This window comes from Blastomyces dermatitidis, assembly GCF_000003525.1.
Source record: "Blastomyces dermatitidis ER-3 genomic scaffold supercont1.9, whole genome shotgun sequence".
Lineage (NCBI taxonomy): Eukaryota > Fungi > Ascomycota > Eurotiomycetes > Onygenales > Ajellomycetaceae > Blastomyces > Blastomyces dermatitidis.
The window spans coordinates 2,956,469-2,975,340 of record NW_025544782.1 but is presented as its reverse complement, the minus strand read 5'-3'; the positions used below and the strand labels follow the sequence as shown (position 1 = coordinate 2,975,340).

At 31.4% G+C, this 18,872-nt stretch overlaps 1 protein-coding gene across 1 annotated transcript; it reads left to right on the top strand.

Moving 5' to 3' along the window:
- Positions 1–9,384: 9,384 nt before the first annotated feature.
- Positions 9,385–9,955, top strand: BDCG_17643 (uncharacterized protein). Its single transcript, XM_045426737.1, has one exon. It carries the CDS (start codon positions 9,527–9,529, stop codon positions 9,941–9,943), a length of 417 nt encoding a protein of 138 aa, XP_045282299.1. The 5' UTR covers positions 9,385–9,526; the 3' UTR covers positions 9,944–9,955.
- The last annotated feature ends 8,917 nt before the right edge of the window (positions 9,956–18,872 follow it).

Genomic DNA, 18,872 nt, shown 5'->3' with positions numbered 1-18,872 from the left:
ATCCTGCTGACAATATTTACATTATTATATAGAAACAGACTAATATTCTCTATAATATCAAGACTCTGAAGAGAGAAAGTCTTGATAGAGAGTATACAGTAGTGCATATCTTAGCAGTTTCTATCTCATTCTTCTGCAGCAGTTAATGTAAAAAAAAGATTTTAAAAATAGTTTTTTACTTCTGTTGAAAAAGTAAGGTGTTTTTCTCTGAGTTTTACACAATATTCTTACAAAGAATTAAAAACAGAGTTGTTTTCTGTCATAATTTCATATTCTTTTAAGTAAGAATTACTTTTTCAGTGACTGAAGAGCTTTCATTAATACTTAATTCTTTTTTACACTTTTTATTAACTGATTTGAGTTACACACTTGTTGTGTGAGGAGAATTGAATGATTTTAATCAATTTCTCTGCAAAAAATTGATTTATTTTTTGTCAGTTTTTCTCTCAAAACTGTCATATCATCTGATTTACTATCAATTGATATCATACTTTTCCTCACTGTATCCCAAGAAAGAGATTGTAAAGATTTTATTGATTTATCTTAAAAATCAATTTTAGTTTATTAGATTCTCTTCAAAAATCTAACCTAGTTACTGAACTAGTGTGAAAAAAATCAGGTGTTTTATACACAAAAGTCTGTTATTCTTCTTTTGAAATAGTCTGACCAACTTTTCAATTGAAAACAGACTTAGAAACCTCTTAATTGAAACGGTCTGACCAACTTTTCAATTCAAAAGAGTTTAATAAATATCTCAATTATTATTATTATTATTCTTCAATTATAGATGTATGCAGTCAGAGACTATGACATCTACCTGATAACTTTTAGTTCTCAGGGTTTTTTCTATATCTGTAAAGTTAACTATTATACATTCATCAATTTCAGATATGCAAAATCAGAAAATTCCAGCTCAGAATACAAAAACTGTTTACAAATTACAGTGTTTTAACATCATCTGATACTTTGAAACCATTTAACAATATCATGACAAAGGAAAAGAGAACACAGTCTTAAAGATAGACACAATAAATAGATAGACAGAAAGAAATTGAAAGGAAAATATAAAATAAAGAAAGACTGTAATAAAACAAATTATTAAAAGATAGTATACAGCTGTTTTAACAAACTATATCTGGTTGATTTCCTCCTCTTCATATTCAGATAATTCTGAATTTAGTCATTTTCTTGTAGCTGCTTGAGTTTCTGATAGGAAGTCTATTAAGTATTTAATTCCTGTCTCAGTTGAGAATAAGAATCTCATATTTAATTGATTTAGATCATACTTCTCTTTCAATCTGACTCTGAGACTATTGTATGATGCACAGTGCATTACAATATACTCAGAATTCTCATTTGTATTGCAGAATGAGCATTCTATTGAGTCAAATCTATCATCAAATCTTTATATATAAGATTTGAAATAGCCATGTCCTAGTTTCAGCTGTATTATAGATGAGAATATTTTCTTTTTACATTTAATTGAACAAGATTTCCACTTGGGTTTTGTTTCAAATCTTGAATAATGTATACACTTCTTTTGTTTCTGCCAGCTTTCATTTCACTTGTCTAAACAAGATTCTTTTATTTTTCTCTTTATAAAAGATCAGGACACAATTTTTTGAATAGATTCACTTAATTCTGCACTCTTTTTTGCAGCTGAATCAGCCAATTCATTGCCATGAATATTCATATGAGCAGAAACCTAGTGCAGATGAATTATCAGCTTTGATATTCTTCTCTTTTGAATTTTCAAAACAGAGTTTAAGATCAGTTCAAGATTCATTTAATCATTATGAATCTGACTATTTCTAAGTCTTTTTAAAGCAGCTTGACTATCAGAGAATATTCATGCCTCTTTCAAACAATTTCCTCTTTTATGAGATTTTATTTCAATGAGTTTGAAAGCTTTCACTATTGCAAATAGTTCAGCATCAAAGACTTCACATTCAGAGCCCAGATTTCAGAAATCTGAGATAAAATTGATATTATCTTCAGTATCAGCAATGCCTGTGTCTAATCTATTCAAGTTCTCATTTTTTGAGTCATCTGAATAAATCAGAATAGAGTCTTTTATATTGATTGTAGAAATTCTCTTCAAATGCTGTTCATATTCTTTCTCTTTTGATAGTTCACTTACTTGTAAGTCTATAAGAGATTCAAGCTTTTCTCTTCAGAGAGATAACTTCTGATGATCAACTTTTTCAACATTTAAAGAAGAAAATTGATTTTTAATCAGAGAGCATAGTCTGTACAGTTGAGAAGGCATTTTCTTTGAAGAATTATTTTCATTTCAATCAAGGAATCTATTCCAATCCAGTTCATTTTCAGAGTTAATTGGTGAAATATCTCAATTATTATTATTATTATTATTATTCTTCAATTATAGATGTATGCAGTCAGAGACTATGACATCTACCTGAGAACTTTTAGTTCTCAGGGTTTTTCCTATATCTGTAAAGTTAACTATTATACATTCATCAATTTCAGATATGCAAAATCAGAAAATTCCAGCCCAGAATACAAAAACTGTTTATAAATTGCAGTGTGTTAACATCTTCTGATACTTTGAAATCATTTGACAGTATCATGACAAAGGAAAAGAGAACACAGTCTTAAAGATAAACACATTAAATAGATAGACAGAAAGAAATTGAAAGGAAAAGATAAAGTAAAGAAAGACTGTAACAAAACAAATTATTAAAAGATAGTATATAGCTGTTTTAACAGACTATATCTGATTGATTTTCTCCTCTTCATATTCAGATAATTCTGAATTTAGTCATTTTCTTGTAGCTGCTTGACTTTCTGATAGAAAGTCTATTAAGTATTTAATTCCTGTCTCAGTTGATAATAAGAATCTCATATTTAATTGATTTAGATCATACTTCTCTTTCAATCTGACTCTGAGACTATTGTATGATGCACAGTGCATTACAATATACTCAGAATTCTCATTTGTATTGCAGAATGAGCATTCTATTGAGTCAAATCTATCATCAAATCTTTGTATATAAGATTTGAAATAGCCATGTTCTAATTTCAGCTGTATTATAGATGAGAATATTTTCTTTTTACATTTAATTGAACAAGATTTTCACTTGAGTTTTGTTTCAAATCTTGAATAATGTATACTCTTCTTTTGTTTCTGCCAGCTTTCACTTCACTTGTCTAAACAAGATTCTTTTATTTTTCTCTTTATAAAAGATCAGAACACAATTTTTTGAATAGATCTGCTTAATTCTGCACTCTTTTTTACAGCTGAATCAGCCAATTCATTACCATGAATATTCATATGAGCAGGAACCTAGTGCAGATGAATTATCAGCTTTGATGTTTTTCTCTTTTGAATTTTCAAAACAGAGTTTAAGATCAGTTCAAGATTCATTTGATTATTATGAATCTAACTATTTCTAAGTCTTTTTAAAGCAGCTTGACTATCAGAGAATATTCATGTCTCTTTCAAACAATTTCCTCTTTTATAAGATTTTATTTCAATGAGTTTGAAAGCTTTCACTATTGCAAATAATTCAGCATCAAAGACTTCATATTCACAGCCTAGATTTCAGAAATCTGAGATAAAATTGATATTATCTTCAGTATAAGCAATGCCTGCGTCTAATCTATTCAAGTTCTCATTTTTTGAGTCATCTGAATAAATCAGAATAGAGTCTTTTATATTAATTGTAGAAATTCTCTTCAAATGCTGTTCATATTCTTTCTCTTTTGATAGTTCACTTATTTATAAGTCTATAAGAGATTCAAGCTTTTCTCTTCAGAGAGATAACTTCTCATGATCAACTTTTTCAACATTTAAAGAAGAAAATTGATTTTTAATCAGAGAGTATAGTCTGTACAATTGAGAAGACATTTTCTTTGAAGAATTATTTTTATTTCAATCAAGAAATCTATTTCAATTCAGTTCATTTCCAGAGTTAATTGATGAAAATGAAGAGAAGACTCTTTCTCTGATTATATGATTTGAGCTCATCTTTACAACTCTCAGAGTATAGTTCATACAGGCCTTTTCAAATCTAATAGCAGAAGAAGGAATTGAAGCTTCAATTTTCATTGCTTTAATAGGAGATGATTTGAATGCTCTCAGAATTCTTCTCAAGACTCTGTTTTGCAGACTTTAAAAGAGTTCAGTAAAATTCTCTTGATTATTTCATTAAACTTGAACTTCATAATCAGCTACTGATGTAATACAGGCTATATATAACTGTCTCATAGCCTGGAAGAATAGACCTCTCTCTGTATTTGATAGTCTGATTATGTTGTTCAATAGTCTTTCTGCCTTGATAGTTCTTTATTGAATGTGATATTTAAAATTCAACTTAGAGTTTAATCATACTTCTAATCATTTGACATTTACACTGAGTTTAATCACTCTATTTAAAAGAGTTAGAGATAGTTCTTTCTCATTGAATCTAGAAAAGAAATGAATTAACTCAGTTTTATTCATATCAAATTGAATTTGATTGATATCTACTCTAACAAAGATTTCCTTTGCAGCTTCTTCAATTACTTTCAAATTCTCTTTGATAGTTTTTGAGCTGTAAACTAGATCAATATCATCCACATAACTTGGAGATTGCACTATTCTCATATTTCTATTTTTGAATAGATATGCAGTGTATATTACAAATAAAATGAGTGAGATTGAAGATTCCTGTGGTACTTCTATTTTTATCTCAGTCTTGTCTTATTTCATTTCATCAAAGAAGAGTTGTATAAGTCTTTTAGATATAAAACAGTTAACTCATTTTATTAGAGAAAGTGACAGTTTTAATATCTTCAATGTCTGAATTAACTTTGACTTTGAAACATGATCAAATGCCTTTTTTATATCAACAAAAACTGCAGTTGAGACCAGACTCTCATGCTTTGTTATTTGAATATCATGAACAACTGAGAGAAAAGTGTCAATTGCAGAACACTGTTTTCTATCTCTCATTTGTTCACTGAATAAAAGAGAATCATCTATAGAGCTTATAAAAGATAGTCAAGTAGCTATTATCTTTTCTAAAACCTTTTCTAGGCAGTTCAATAGAGATATTACTCTATATGACTTAGAAATTGAAGTTTTTCTATTAGGTTTTGCAAGAATCACTTCAGTGGCTTCTCTCCAGCATTCAGAATAATATTTATTTTTCAAGAGATTGAAAAAGAGCTCAAAATATTCATTCTTTAAGTAGGAATATGTATTTTGAATAATCAAGTGATTAATTGAATCAGGACCTGCAGCAGTTTTAACAGAACTTGAGAAGATAGCTGACTCTAATTCATCTTGTGTAAGATCAGGCCATTCCCAGTCATTTTCATCAATGTAGTTGAGAAGTGATATATTCTCTTTCTCTGAATCTGAATCTGAATCTGGTGAGTTCTGAAAGAGAATTCTCATGAAAGCTTGACATTTTTTCTCAAAAGAGTTTGCTGTATATGATTCATTCTGAAACTCATATTCTAAGACTGGAAGTTTTGCTACACTTCTTGTTTTAGTATAGTTAAAAGCTTTAAAAACTTTCTTCTCTTGTGCTTCTTTAAGAAATTTATTCCAGCAGTCTGTTTTAGCTCTTTTAATATCTGAAAAATATTCATTTCTGACAGCTTTGAACTCTTCATCAGATATTACATCATTCTTTCAATCTCTTCTAGCAGTAGCTAATTCTTTTCTTTTAAATGAGATATTCTCATTTTATCAAGGTTTTGAATACTCAGAAGATTTTCTTTTTGAAATATTATCTCTAACACTTGTTAGAATAATAGATGTAATAAGCTTCACTCTATTCTCAAGCATTTCATTTGAGATATCTTGACCAGAATTCCAATATAGCTCATTCTGTCTTTCAGATTTTAACAGTTTTATGCTTTCTTCAACTGCTTTCTAATCAGCTTTTTCAAAGTTATACTGATTAGAGAGAAGAGGATTTTCACTCATTTGTTTTTCACTCAGTTCAATATCAAATTGAATAATCTCATGACCTGATTCTGATGTCTCATTTGAATCAATAAACCAGTTTACAAGTCTTCTTTTCATTAGATTTTGTGACATGAAGGTTAGATCTATAATAGACTTCTGTTTCATGCCTTTTCTAAAGAATGTTTGTTGATCAGACTTATTAACCAAATCTATTGAATGCTCAAAGGTTCATTCAATCAGATTATCAGCTCTCACTGCTCTCTTGCATTCTGAATTTCATCAGGGATGATGTGCATTGAAATCTCCTGCAATTATAGAGTTTCTTGATGAAGTTATGTTTAGAAATTCTCTATCAATTGTTCAGATATTGTTATTTTTCTTCAATGACTTTTCATTATAGATATTTATGAGCTGTATAGTATCAAACTCATTTTCTTTATCTATAATATCACCCACCAGAATATCAGGGTCAGACATGATATCAAATCTTAGATTAAATTAATATCTTGATATCTTTCTTTCATAGATTACTACTCTTGACTTTATCTCAGACTTTTGAGGTAAAAAGCAGTAGTAGCTTGAATGAGAAATTATCTATTTTTGCTCAGCATCAAAATTCGGCTCCTGAAGTAGTATAAAATCAACTTTTTATTCAAATGCAATTTGAAGACAAGAATAAATACAATTTGAGTTTCTATTTACATTATTTTGAATAAATGTGATTTTTAAAGAGTTTTTAAACTTTTTTTGTTGTTTTTGTTATATATTCATACTAAAAGAGAGTAGAGTAGAATCTAATCACTATCATCAGATAGTAGATTATAACTGTTCTGAAAAGTAGGAATCTCAACTGCTTGCATTATATCTAGTTTCTCATCAGAGTCATTTCTCAATTCTCTAATCTTAACAGGAGTTTGAGGATTCAAATTCTGTTTACATTTAGCTGAAGAATTGAAGTTTGAAGACTTAGATAGTTGAGAGTTTCTTCTTTTTGAGCTTGCAGTTGTAAGTCTACTGACTTGACTCTTCTCTTCAGTTCTAGATTGACTTTGAGCTTCATCTTTTCTCCAGTTCTTTTGAGTTCTAGAAGCAAACATACATTCTTTTAAGCTAGATGCATGTTTTTCTTTGCAATTAGAGCACTTAAGCAGAGTATATTGACAAATTTTACCTCTTTTTGAGCATGTTTCACATTTATGCTCACTAGTTTTGTGATCTCTGGCACAGAATGCACATTTTGAGTCTCTAAAACATGAGATTGCAAAGTGTCCATATCTTTGACAGTTTGAACACTGTATTTGAGCTTTGAGATTCATTCTTGAGTCTTTGTATTCATGAACTCTCATTTTCAAACCTGTTACTCTTACTTCAGAGATCTTTGACTGTTCAAGTGTTTTTGTATATACTAGAACAGAGGCATTTCTCCTGCTTTATCTGAACTCAATTGAATTTAGTCATACAGGCTCCTTTCTCAGTTGAATAGAGTTGTATTCTTTCAATTCATTTTTGAGAAGTAGCATTCCTTCTTCACAGTCAAAAATTTCAACTGAAATATTATGAAGAATGAATTTGTCTCACTTTTCATCTCTTTCAGATAGAATTGTTGTGTTTAGCAAAGATTCTACTGCTGACTTTCAGAGATTCTCATTCTGAATAAGGAATTCAGCACTGAATTCAGGCATTGTAGTCAGAATGATGAAGTTTTCAAAGAATGATAACTCAATTGAAGCTATAACTGATTTTTGAACTTCAATATCAGTTATCAACTGAGAAAAGAACTGCTGATTAATTTCATTTCTGATTCTGAAAATGAGATTTGAGTTTAGCTTGTTTCTTTGCAGAATGTTCTGGTTTGAGACTTTGAGAATAAGTCTTCTATTTCTGAAGATTTGGAAGTTTTTCTCTTTTTGCATTTTCTTTTCCACTTTTCTATGAATAGAGGCATGAGCAGTATTCTTCTCAGTTTTCTCAGGATTTTGAGCAGGTTTTGAGATAGCAGGTTTAGAGACAGCAGATTCAGCTGCTTGAGCATATGTTTTCTTCTGATTCAAAGAAGAAGAAGAAGTAGGAAAAAAGAAAGAAGAAGAGCAAGATGAAGAGTCAGTGATTGTACTAGGAATTTTCAAGGTTTTTTGAACTGTGTTTGAGATTTCAAGTTTGAACTTGATCATCTTCTGTAGTTGTCTAGCCTGAGTATGAAGAATTAACAGAACTTCTTCATTCATCTCACTCAGACACTGCTTTTCAAGAATCTTGCTTGCTTTTTCAAGTTCCTGTATTTCAAGAACTTGTTGTTTCTCTATTTCTTCTTTCTTTCTTCTCTTCAGAATTTCAATCTCAGGAATAGCATTTGAGAAAGCATCTTTTTCCACATCAACTGAGTGTATTTTTAAACTCATTGTTTTCACTCAATGAAAAGTTGGTCAGACTGTTTCAATTGAGATATTTCTAAGTCTGTTTTCAATTGAAAAGTTGATCAGACTGTTTCAAAAGAAGAATAAAAGACTTTTGTGTATAAAACACCTGATTTTTTTCACACTAGTTCAGTAACTAGGTTAGATTTTTGAAGAGAATCTAATAAACTAAAATTGATTTTTAAGATAAATCAATAAAATCTTTACAATCTCTTTCTTAGAATACAGTGAGGAAAAGTATGATATCAATTGATAATAAATCAGATAATATGACAGTTTTTGAGAGAAAAACTGACAAAAAATAAATCAATTTTTTGTAGAGAAATTGATTAAAACTATTCAATTTTATTCTAAATCATTCAATTCTCCTCACACAACAAGTGTGCAACTCAAATCAGTTAATAAAGAGTGTAAAAAAGAATTAAGTATTAATGAAAGCTCTTCAGTCACTGAAAAAGTAATTCTTACTTAAAAGAATATGAAATTATGACAGAAAACAACTCTGTTTTTAATTCTTTGTAAGAATATTGTGTAAAACTCAGAGAAAAACATCTTACTTTTTTCAAGAGAAGTAAAAAACTATTTCTAAGATCTTTTTTTTGCATTAACTGCTGCAGAAGAATGAGATAGAAACTGCTAAGATATGCACTACTGTATACTCTCTATCAAGACTTTCCCTCTTCAGGGTCTTGATATTATAGAGAATATAAGTCTGTTTCTATATAATAATATAAATATTGCCAGTGAGATGTAGAGGAACTGGTTATTTATATCTCAAAATAGAAGACTTTGTCAATGATTATATCAATATAGAGTTAATTCTCAAATTCAATAGAAACCTAGTGTTGCTGTTCTCAATCCCTTGCAGAATCTATTGAATATTGAGATATTAAAACTAGATTTAATATATCTTACTGTGCAGGGATCAAAGGCTCAGTCAGATCTTGAGATATACTGATTTTATAGTTGTTGTATCTGCTGATTATGTATTGAGTACAGTTGCTGAGGTATCTTTTTGTACTTTTCTGTTGGGGATGGGCCAGATTGAGAGGGGTGGTACGAGGGTGAGACTTGGCATTGATGTCTAGATACACTGAAGACAGACTGCGGAGGTTGCACTTCAGAAGTGGCTGTTGATTATGTGCTTGATATTATCGCCGAGGTATCTTTTTGTATTTTTCTGCTGGGGATGGGCCAGATTAGGAAGGGCAGTACGAGGGTGGGACTTGGCGTTGGTGTTTTGGAACATCAAAGATGGACAGGGTTTTCGCGGAGGTCGCTCCTCAGATATCTCCACAACTACAGATCGGGGATCTTCCAAAATCGAGAAGATTGGTGCATATGGCTAGGTCTCTTCACCTTACAATTTGTATGGCAATTTGGCCCGGGGTTGTGGTGTGGTAGGGGAGAATGGGGGATAATCCCACGCAGGAGTTCCGAACGACGTCTGGTTCACATTTGGCTGGATAACTCCACCACCACACGGGGTATGCGGTCGGCGATGGGGTCAAAATGCTCGTATGATCGAGGGCTTTTCGATGGATCTATCGGCGGGTTCTTATTCGAAAAATCGAGCGAGTTCGTGGTGGAACGGTTGTGTCTGTGAAAAATATAGTTAATAAGTCAGCGTACGAATGTAAAGGGGGCCATAGCAGTCACTAATTAATTTAGTGTATAAGATTCAATATATAAGAAGCCGGCGTACGCCTGTAATTGTACACTGGCTTCAGCAACCTTTGAATCACATCTGATAGTATGTCTAAAAACCAGTGAGAAGCGCAGGCTTCTCCAGAGCATGATAATTCTATCTATGAAGCAATTTGTAGTTATCATGCCAGTGTGGTTCTAGAACATCTCAAAAGATAGTGTATAAAGAGTGATGAGTGGAAGAGCATCTGATTAATGCTGCTTCACTTGTTAAGGGAAAACTTCACACCCAGGCGAATGCCATCTATGCGAACAGATGAGGTGTGAGAAAGAGGATGAGAGCAGTGAACGAGATTCAAAGGATTTCACTCCCTACTCAAAAGAAGGATAAAAGAGAGGGGTGGCTATCACCGGAGTTATACAATGATAACAGAAATCATATAATAATACAGTGATATAATGATAGACATTGTACAATCAATGAGAAATCACTGAAATGAATATCTTCTCTAGCTAATACAAACAACATTCTTCTCTGCTATCTGAACTGAAAGATATGCAGAACCTTTCAGAGGGTTTACTCAAAGCAGTAAGAAAAGTAGCTGAGATCACTGAACTGGAATTGAAGCTCTGCACATGTACAAGGATTCTAAACAAGATCAAGGCCTTGTGTACACAGTGACAGACTGAGATAAAAGTCAAACAATAATTAGCATTTGCTGCAGATCAAGCATTCACTATGAAGAGCTTCACTGATGCAATCATCATCATTAATAAGAATAGAGAAAATCAGATCTTAGATCTGCAGTAGAAGATCAAATGTTTACATAGATAGATAATTATACTGAATCTGAAGATCTTACTATGATTATTCATGATCTCTTCAGAAGCATACATATTATCAGAGACTGCTGTGCAGAATAAGAATCTGAGTATGAGATACATCAAGCTGAAAGATCTGCTGAAGCTATCAAGTTTTAATAGTGACTGAAAAAATAATGCTGTAATCAGCTGACTAAGTCAGATATAATTATATTATCAGATTGAATATAAACTCACAGACAGACAGTCAATGAAATTTTAACAAGTCTTAAGATCTGCTATGTTTCTACATGAAAAAGTGAAGTCATTGTAAATAATTAATGAAAAGATGAATCTCACAGATCTGAAGTAATATTCATTCTTATAAATATGAAATAAGGTTTCTAAATGAATGTTGCATAACTTTGAGAAAGTGAATGTATAAGATAAGTATTATAAACACTTCACAGAGTGTAGATAAGTGAGTGATCTTATATTATACTTCACACACTTCAGCTTACACTATCTTATGTTGAATAAAGAGCTTTTAATATCTTTCTATTTATAGATCTTCATTCATGATCTTACACTTAAGTTGAGAGTGAAATGAAAATGCTTAATCTCACAGTCAGACACAGTGAAGAAAGCATATAATATTCTTATTATATGAAAATAAGTGAGTCAATTGTGACAGAAAATACTGTAATTAAGTATGTCTCAGTGAAGAACAGATAATCAGACTTCTATAATATAAGTTATACACTCAGATGCAATGAATCTAGATCTGAATGCTATTACTAAAGCACTGAATTCTCTGAAAAAGAAATTCTCTGAGTGAAAATCTTGATATTATAAGTATTGAGCTTGCTTTAACTGCAGATATCAAAATCATGATGCAAAAGATTGCACTCAGCATGCATAGTCAAGAGAAGTAAGAGAGTTAAAAAACTAGCAGAATCAGTGAGCTCAGAGACACTCACTGATATTCTATGAAAAGTCTTCAAAGTGAAAGAGATGCCTGTATTAGATGACTCTCTGAATTCTGTAAATACAAAGAGAAAGCAGGCTTCTGAATGAAGTACAGGTAAGAAAGTGAACACTCATCTCAATGTCTTAAGATCTGAAATGTTAATATATAAGAGACACTTGAGTAAGAATTGAGAGATGACTGTAAAAGTGTTAACAGATACAGAAGCTTCTATATAATATATTGATAATTATATAATCTGAAGATTGAAAGAAGTCTGCTGAGTGAAGAATCTCTGATACATAAGATTATCTGATAACTGATATTAGATATTATCTGTAAAAGTAAGAGTTTCTTTGCACTTCAGAGAATGATCTTGCTATATTTAAGTATGAGAGCTGCAGAACATGAAATACAATCTTATTCTCAGACTTAATTAGTTTCAAAGGTTCAATCTGCAGATTCAATGATGTACATGTCATATATAATTGACTGATAGGAAGAAAATGATTCATACAATTCTATTAACTGATATGAGAAGGATATTTCACATCTCTGATATAGAAGAGTTAAATCTGCTTACACATTAATAAGCAAAGAGAATGATTTGTAAGACCTCATCTGAAAGCATTCTGTATATCATACAGAACTCAGAAGCAGAGAAAACCAAGATAAAGAATATGCAGAAGAACAAGTGTATGAAGAAGCTTCTGAAGAAGTATGAAAAGATCTTCTGAATAGATCTTTCATCAGAATTGCTGTCAGAATGAGAATTCATACATGAGATTGATATGAGAGATGCAAAACCAGTTAATCAGAATACATACTCTCTGTCACAAACATATCTTGAAGAACAGAAGTATCAGATCATCAATCTTCTAGAATATAATCTCATATAATTCTCATCAAGCATATGAGGCTTTTCAGTTCTATTTGTGAAAAAGACAGGTGAGAAGTGATGAATATGTATTGATTATCAAGCACTTAATAAGCTTACAATCAAGAATGAATATTCACTGCTATAGATTTAATAACAGTTGAATATAATTGAAAACATCTGATATCTATCAAAGATCAATCTTCTCTCAGAATACTGACAGATTCATATAGATGAACTGTCAGTCTCACAAACTGTGTTTAATATGTAATGAAGAAAGTTCAAATTTCTGATACTGTTATTGAGTCTGATAAATATATCTGATATCTTTCAAATGATGATGAATACAATTCTTTATAAACAGAATGAAACCTCATGTCTTGTATATCTCAATGACATTCTAGTCTTTTCAAACTCATACAATGAATATCTGAAGCATCTTAATAAAGTGCTTATAACTCTGACAGAGTATAAACTCTATACTAAATCAATCAATTGTGTGTTTGAAATGAAAGAGTTGAAGTTTGTAGAACATGTAGTGAGTGATGACTGTATATATCTTATTCTAGAGAAATTGAATGTTATAGCAAATTGACTGCAGCTGAGAAATATATATCATGTACAACAGTTTCTTAAGTTAGTCTCATACTACTACAGATTTATCAAGAATTTTGCATGAATATCTGCATCACTCTCAGATCTCTTAAGAGAAACAGATGTAAATCTGCAAAAGAAGAAGTTTTATTCAATCATTTGAAATGCTATGTGTGAAGAGGCTTTTCTCACACTGAGAAAACATGTAACAACATTCTCAGTACTTATTCAATCAGATTATAATAAATCTTTCTATATTGAGACAGATATATCTGAATGAGCTATCAGAGATACTCTTCTACAGATGAGTAAGAATAGCAAGCTATATCTGATGATATAGGATGATAGAAAACTATCAGGTGCTGAGCTCAATTATTCAGTGTATGAAAAGAAATTACTAGTGATTAAGCATACACTGATGTTATAGAATAGATATATCAATAACAGGTATATAACAACAGTAATCACAGATCATGAAAGTCTTATCTATCTATAATTGATGACAAAATCTTTCAAACACTTAGCACATTGAATCTCAGAGTTCTAAGTGTATAATCTTCATATCAAATACTGAAAGGAATTGAACACTGTGATGTCTGATGTAATCAGTCACAGACTTAATTTCATGAATGAGAGTCCTGCAAACCAGGTACCAGGAATGTTTGTGTTAAATGTGCTGAGAAGATGCAAGGAATCAGAATAAGTGAACATTATGATCTCTTGCTTAGAGAATGACAAGATGTCAGATGACAAGTGTCTCATGAAAGTAGTAGAAGAGATGCTTTCAAACTTCAAGTTAGAGAAATTGAAAAATGATGTTGTGCTTTACTATGATCTAGAATATGTAGAAGCTTCCTATCTAGAACCTTTATTTAGATATGACTTGATGACTCACATGCACAAGAAATTCAGTCACTTAGAAAGCTCTGAACTCATGAGTATACTCAAATCAAGAGCATACTGATCAAGCATGATCAAGGACATTCAGATATACACTCACAAGTGTCTGAATTGTCAGATTATAAAAGAATCTAAGAAAGGGTTAGAATATAAGAAAGTACAACATCAGATGAAGTGTATGATATAATCATTCAAATAATGAAAGATGAATCTCATAGATATATTACTGCAAACATTAAATGAAAATCAATGAATAATCACTGCTATTGATTACACTACTGACTGACCAGTTACAAAAGCAGTTTCAGAGGCAATAGAGAAGGTGATAATGAAGTTTCTACATGATGAGATCTATGTCAACTATGAAATGCTGTGTGAAATTCTAACTGATAACAGTGTGAATCTCATAGAAGAAGTGATGAGGCATTTTATGAGTCAGTTACAGATAAGACATTGTAGAACAACATTATATCATTCACAGACAAATGGGAAGATGAAACACTTAAATGAAATCTTAGGCAACATGCTGATAAAATATCTAGTGAGCAAGCCTACAAGACTATGAGATGAATATCTTGAGCAGGTGCTACTGACCATGCAGATTTGACAGCATGCAGTCTCTAAGCATTTATCATTCTACCTGTTATATGAATTGCATCCGCGCATCCCGGAGAATGCTTCAGAAAAGATGAGAAAGAAAGCAGTTGTAAACACAGCAGAAACAGCAGTTACAGACACAGCAGTCGCGGACACAGAACCAAGATTGAAAGAGATCAGCCATGCATGTGCAAAAGCTAACAAGTTACTTCTGAACTGAGCAATTCAATTGAAAAGAATACAAGACTCACTAGTTAAGAAATCAAGTCTCAAGATGAGAACATAAGTTCTTGTATACAATGAGAGTTCTGAGAAGTTCTAATCTAGGTGATTTGAGTCATATAAAATACTCAAATCACATTCTCTGAGAATGTATACATTGAAAGAATCAGAGAGACAGATCTTACACAACTTAATCAATGATTTATAACTTGTGAAAGTAAAGATGTAAGATCTGAGTGAATTATAATCATCTACAGCACTATCATCAGTGTTGAAAAAGAAGAGACTTATAATTAAAAAGTCTTACAAAGTAAGAGAAATCATAGATACTTATAAATCAGATGATCTCACTTCTTCTGACCTTTTCACAATTACAAGAAAAGAATAGAAAGAAATGAAGAAATCAGATGAATATCACACTTCAATAAGTGATGAGACTGTAGCTGATTGTACAATAACATGCTGCAGACAGTGAATGTAATATGACAAAGAACAGTCTCAAAGTAACAGACTTATATATGAGTCAGATTACAGAAGAAAAAGAAATTCAGAGTTGAATTTAACTGTTTATACCAGTTCAATTGCAGAGATCACAGAGAACAAACTATCTGAAATATTCACAGACATGTGAGATCAAGTCATCTCAATTTCTGAGAACACTCAGAGATCAGATGAGATTAGTTTCAATGAGTCATTCACTGTAGTAATCTGAGCAGGTGAAGAGAGACAGTATAATATATGAGACAGAATCATAAAAGATGAAAGCTGCTGAATCTAGTTATCAAATGCTGTATTATATAGAGGTCATGTAAGAGTAGTGACTAGCAGATAAAGAAAAAGTATAAGAAAAGAGATAATGAATTAATCATCAATTGTAAGAGTCAGCTGTAAAAGACAAATATTATCATACACATCTCATTCATTTTCATATATCACATGTTTAATCTATTTCCAACACCATGTTACCTGAAAAATGCCAAAAACAAAGGAAATCTCAAAACTCAAGATTCACAAGGAATTTGAGAGCTGTATGTCACTCTCATAATAACACTGTACATGTCTCTGATTCCTCTATCACTCTGCATATGACATTAATGTCATTTATCACAAGATTGACTGAAATGTCAATATAGGAATGCGCACGTGTACATGTAGAGAAATTGAAGAAGAGTGCAGGACTCACAGAATCAGAAGTCAGAATAGAGAAGATGAAGATGAAAGAAACAGAAGAAGGAGAAGACACAGAACTGAATGAATGATGATAGAAGTTACTCAGAGCTGAACACTTACAACTCAGTGTGCATATAATCTTTCTCACAGAGAAGAGAGAGAAAGTAATAGAAGAAGCTTAAGAGCAGAAGAGAGTAGTCTCAGCAGTGTTATCATCTTCAATTAAAATGACCTCTGATATCAGAGTAACTAAGAACTATTATTAGCATACAAAATTATAAAAGCAGAGATAACAATTACTGAATAAACACTCACTGATCTTAGAATTGTATATATAATTACAACATGCATGAGACTCCTCAGAAAGAGAGAGAGAAACACAGAGAAATGCAGAAAGCAGAACACAGTGTATGAACAGCTCATTCTCATAATAACATCTCAGACAAGGCATATAAGTCTCACATCTGCAGGTGTAAAAGAGTACAACATCTGCATTTCTGTTTCTGAAAACACAGATATCTTTTGTCTGCATCATAAAGTTAAATGATAGATATCAGAGAATAGACTGATACAGATCTATTATTCTGAAGAAATTCATCAGAGTAAATATCTCTGTGATATTGAACTTTACAGTTGTAAAAAGCTTCTTGATATCTGTGAATATTACAACTTCATACACAGTAAAATTCATAACAATTTTCTCTAAGAACAGAAAAATCAGTGTTAGAAAGAAAAGATGAAAAATGAAAAGACTTATAATTTAGACACTGTTGAGAGAGAAGATAATTCTCTGATATGAATAAATAATTATCTCATCACAAATATTTAAAATAAATATAATAATCAGTATTTACAACTGAGCTTCAGATAGTCATGTCATACACAGTCTTCATATAATAAATTATTCTGAGAGTTGATAAGAAGAGCAGAAGTGTACATGCTGAGAAATGTGATTCATTAAGTCTATACAACATCTTCTTGAAATGAGAAGAGCTGATAATGAAAGCAGAGATGATAAAATCAGAAGTAGCAGAAGTGAGAGTCACAGGAACAGAGATAGCAGGAGAGAGAAAACCAGACACAGAGACAGATATAGAAGATTGAGAGAAAGCAGCAGAGAAAGAAACAGAGAAGACAGAGAGAAATGTGAGAGACTCAGTCACACATGATATGAATAATTTCTTCATTATCATATTCTTCAAGTTCTCAATCAATGATTCAACACTGAATTCACTACCATCAGCAGACACAGATCTGTCAACATGTGAAGATTCTATGTGAATAAAAACAAACATATCAGCATCTGTATTCACATAAAATCATGCTAGAAAACATGATCAGAAACTCACTGAGAAGGAAATAATCAGAGATGTATAAGAAGATGAAGAAGATATATCATTCATGATAATACATCATTCTGACAATTGTTAGAAGATAAACAAGTCCTGATCACATTTCACAACATGTTACACTTACTGCTAATGAACTGCCTGGTATGAGCACTACAATAACACTTGTTATGAGAATGAGAGGCCATTGCCAGGAACATGTATGATGTGATAGATGAACAGATAGAAAGAGTTGAACAGAAGAAGAAGTAGAAATCTGAGATGATAATGATGTTTGATGATGACAATGATGAAGATGATAGTTAAAGAATGAGAAAAGTTAGTGAATAAGTAATGTAATATAGTGAAAGATTCTTTGTGAGAGTGTATGCAGAATGCTAGCTAAATCAGAGATAGATCACATAATCATGAAACACTAGTGACAAGCTAATCCGCATGAAGCTAGAATGTATGACATGGTCACATGAGCGTGACTGAATCTGATGAGGGAGAATGTGATTCAGAAGAATGTACAATCATTGAATAATAACATGGCCGCTTCTGAACTACTAGCGTATGAATGTAAAGAGAGTCATAGCGGCCACTAATTAATTTAGCGTACGAGATTCAATATATAAGAAGCCGGCGTACACCTGTAATCGTACGCTGGCTTAAGCAACCTTTGAATCACATATAAGCTCTATAGATGATTCTCTTTTATTCAGTGAACAAATGAGAGGTAGAAAACAGTGTTCTGCAATTGACACTGTTCTCTCAGTTGTTCATGATATTCAAATAGCAAAGCATGAGAGTCTGGTCTCAACTGCAGTTTTTATTGATATAAAAGAAGCATTTGATTATATTTCAAAGTCAAAGTTAATTCAGATATTGAAGATATTAAAACTGTCACTTTCTCTAATAAAATGAGTTAACTGTTTTATGTCTAAAAGAAGTATACAACTCTTCTTTGATGGAATGAAATAAGACAAGACTGAGATAAAAATAGGAGTACCACAGAGATCTTCAATCTCGCCCATTTTATTTGCAATATACACTGCATATCTATTTAAAAATAGAAATATGAGAATAGTGTGATCTCTGAGTTATGTGGATGATATTGATCTAGTCTACAGCTCAAAAACTATCAAAGAGAATTTGAAAGTAATTGAAAAAGCTGCAAAGGAAATCTTTGTTAGAGCAGATATCAATCAAATTCAATTTGATATGAATAAAACTGAGTTAATTCATTTCTTTTCTAGATTCAATGAGAAAGAACTATCTCTAACTCTTTTAAATAGAGAGATTAAACCCAGTGTAAATGTCAAATGATTAGGAGTATGGTTAAACTCCAAGTTGAATTTTAAATATCACATTCAATAAAGAACTATCAAGGCAGAAAGACTATTGAACAACATAATCAGACTATTAAATA

What these genes read in the sequence shown, in the direction of transcription:
- BDCG_17643 (XM_045426737.1), top strand. Translation starts at nt 9,527, where the DNA reads ATGGGCCAGATTAGGAAGGGCAGTACGAGGGTGGGACTTGGCGTTGGT.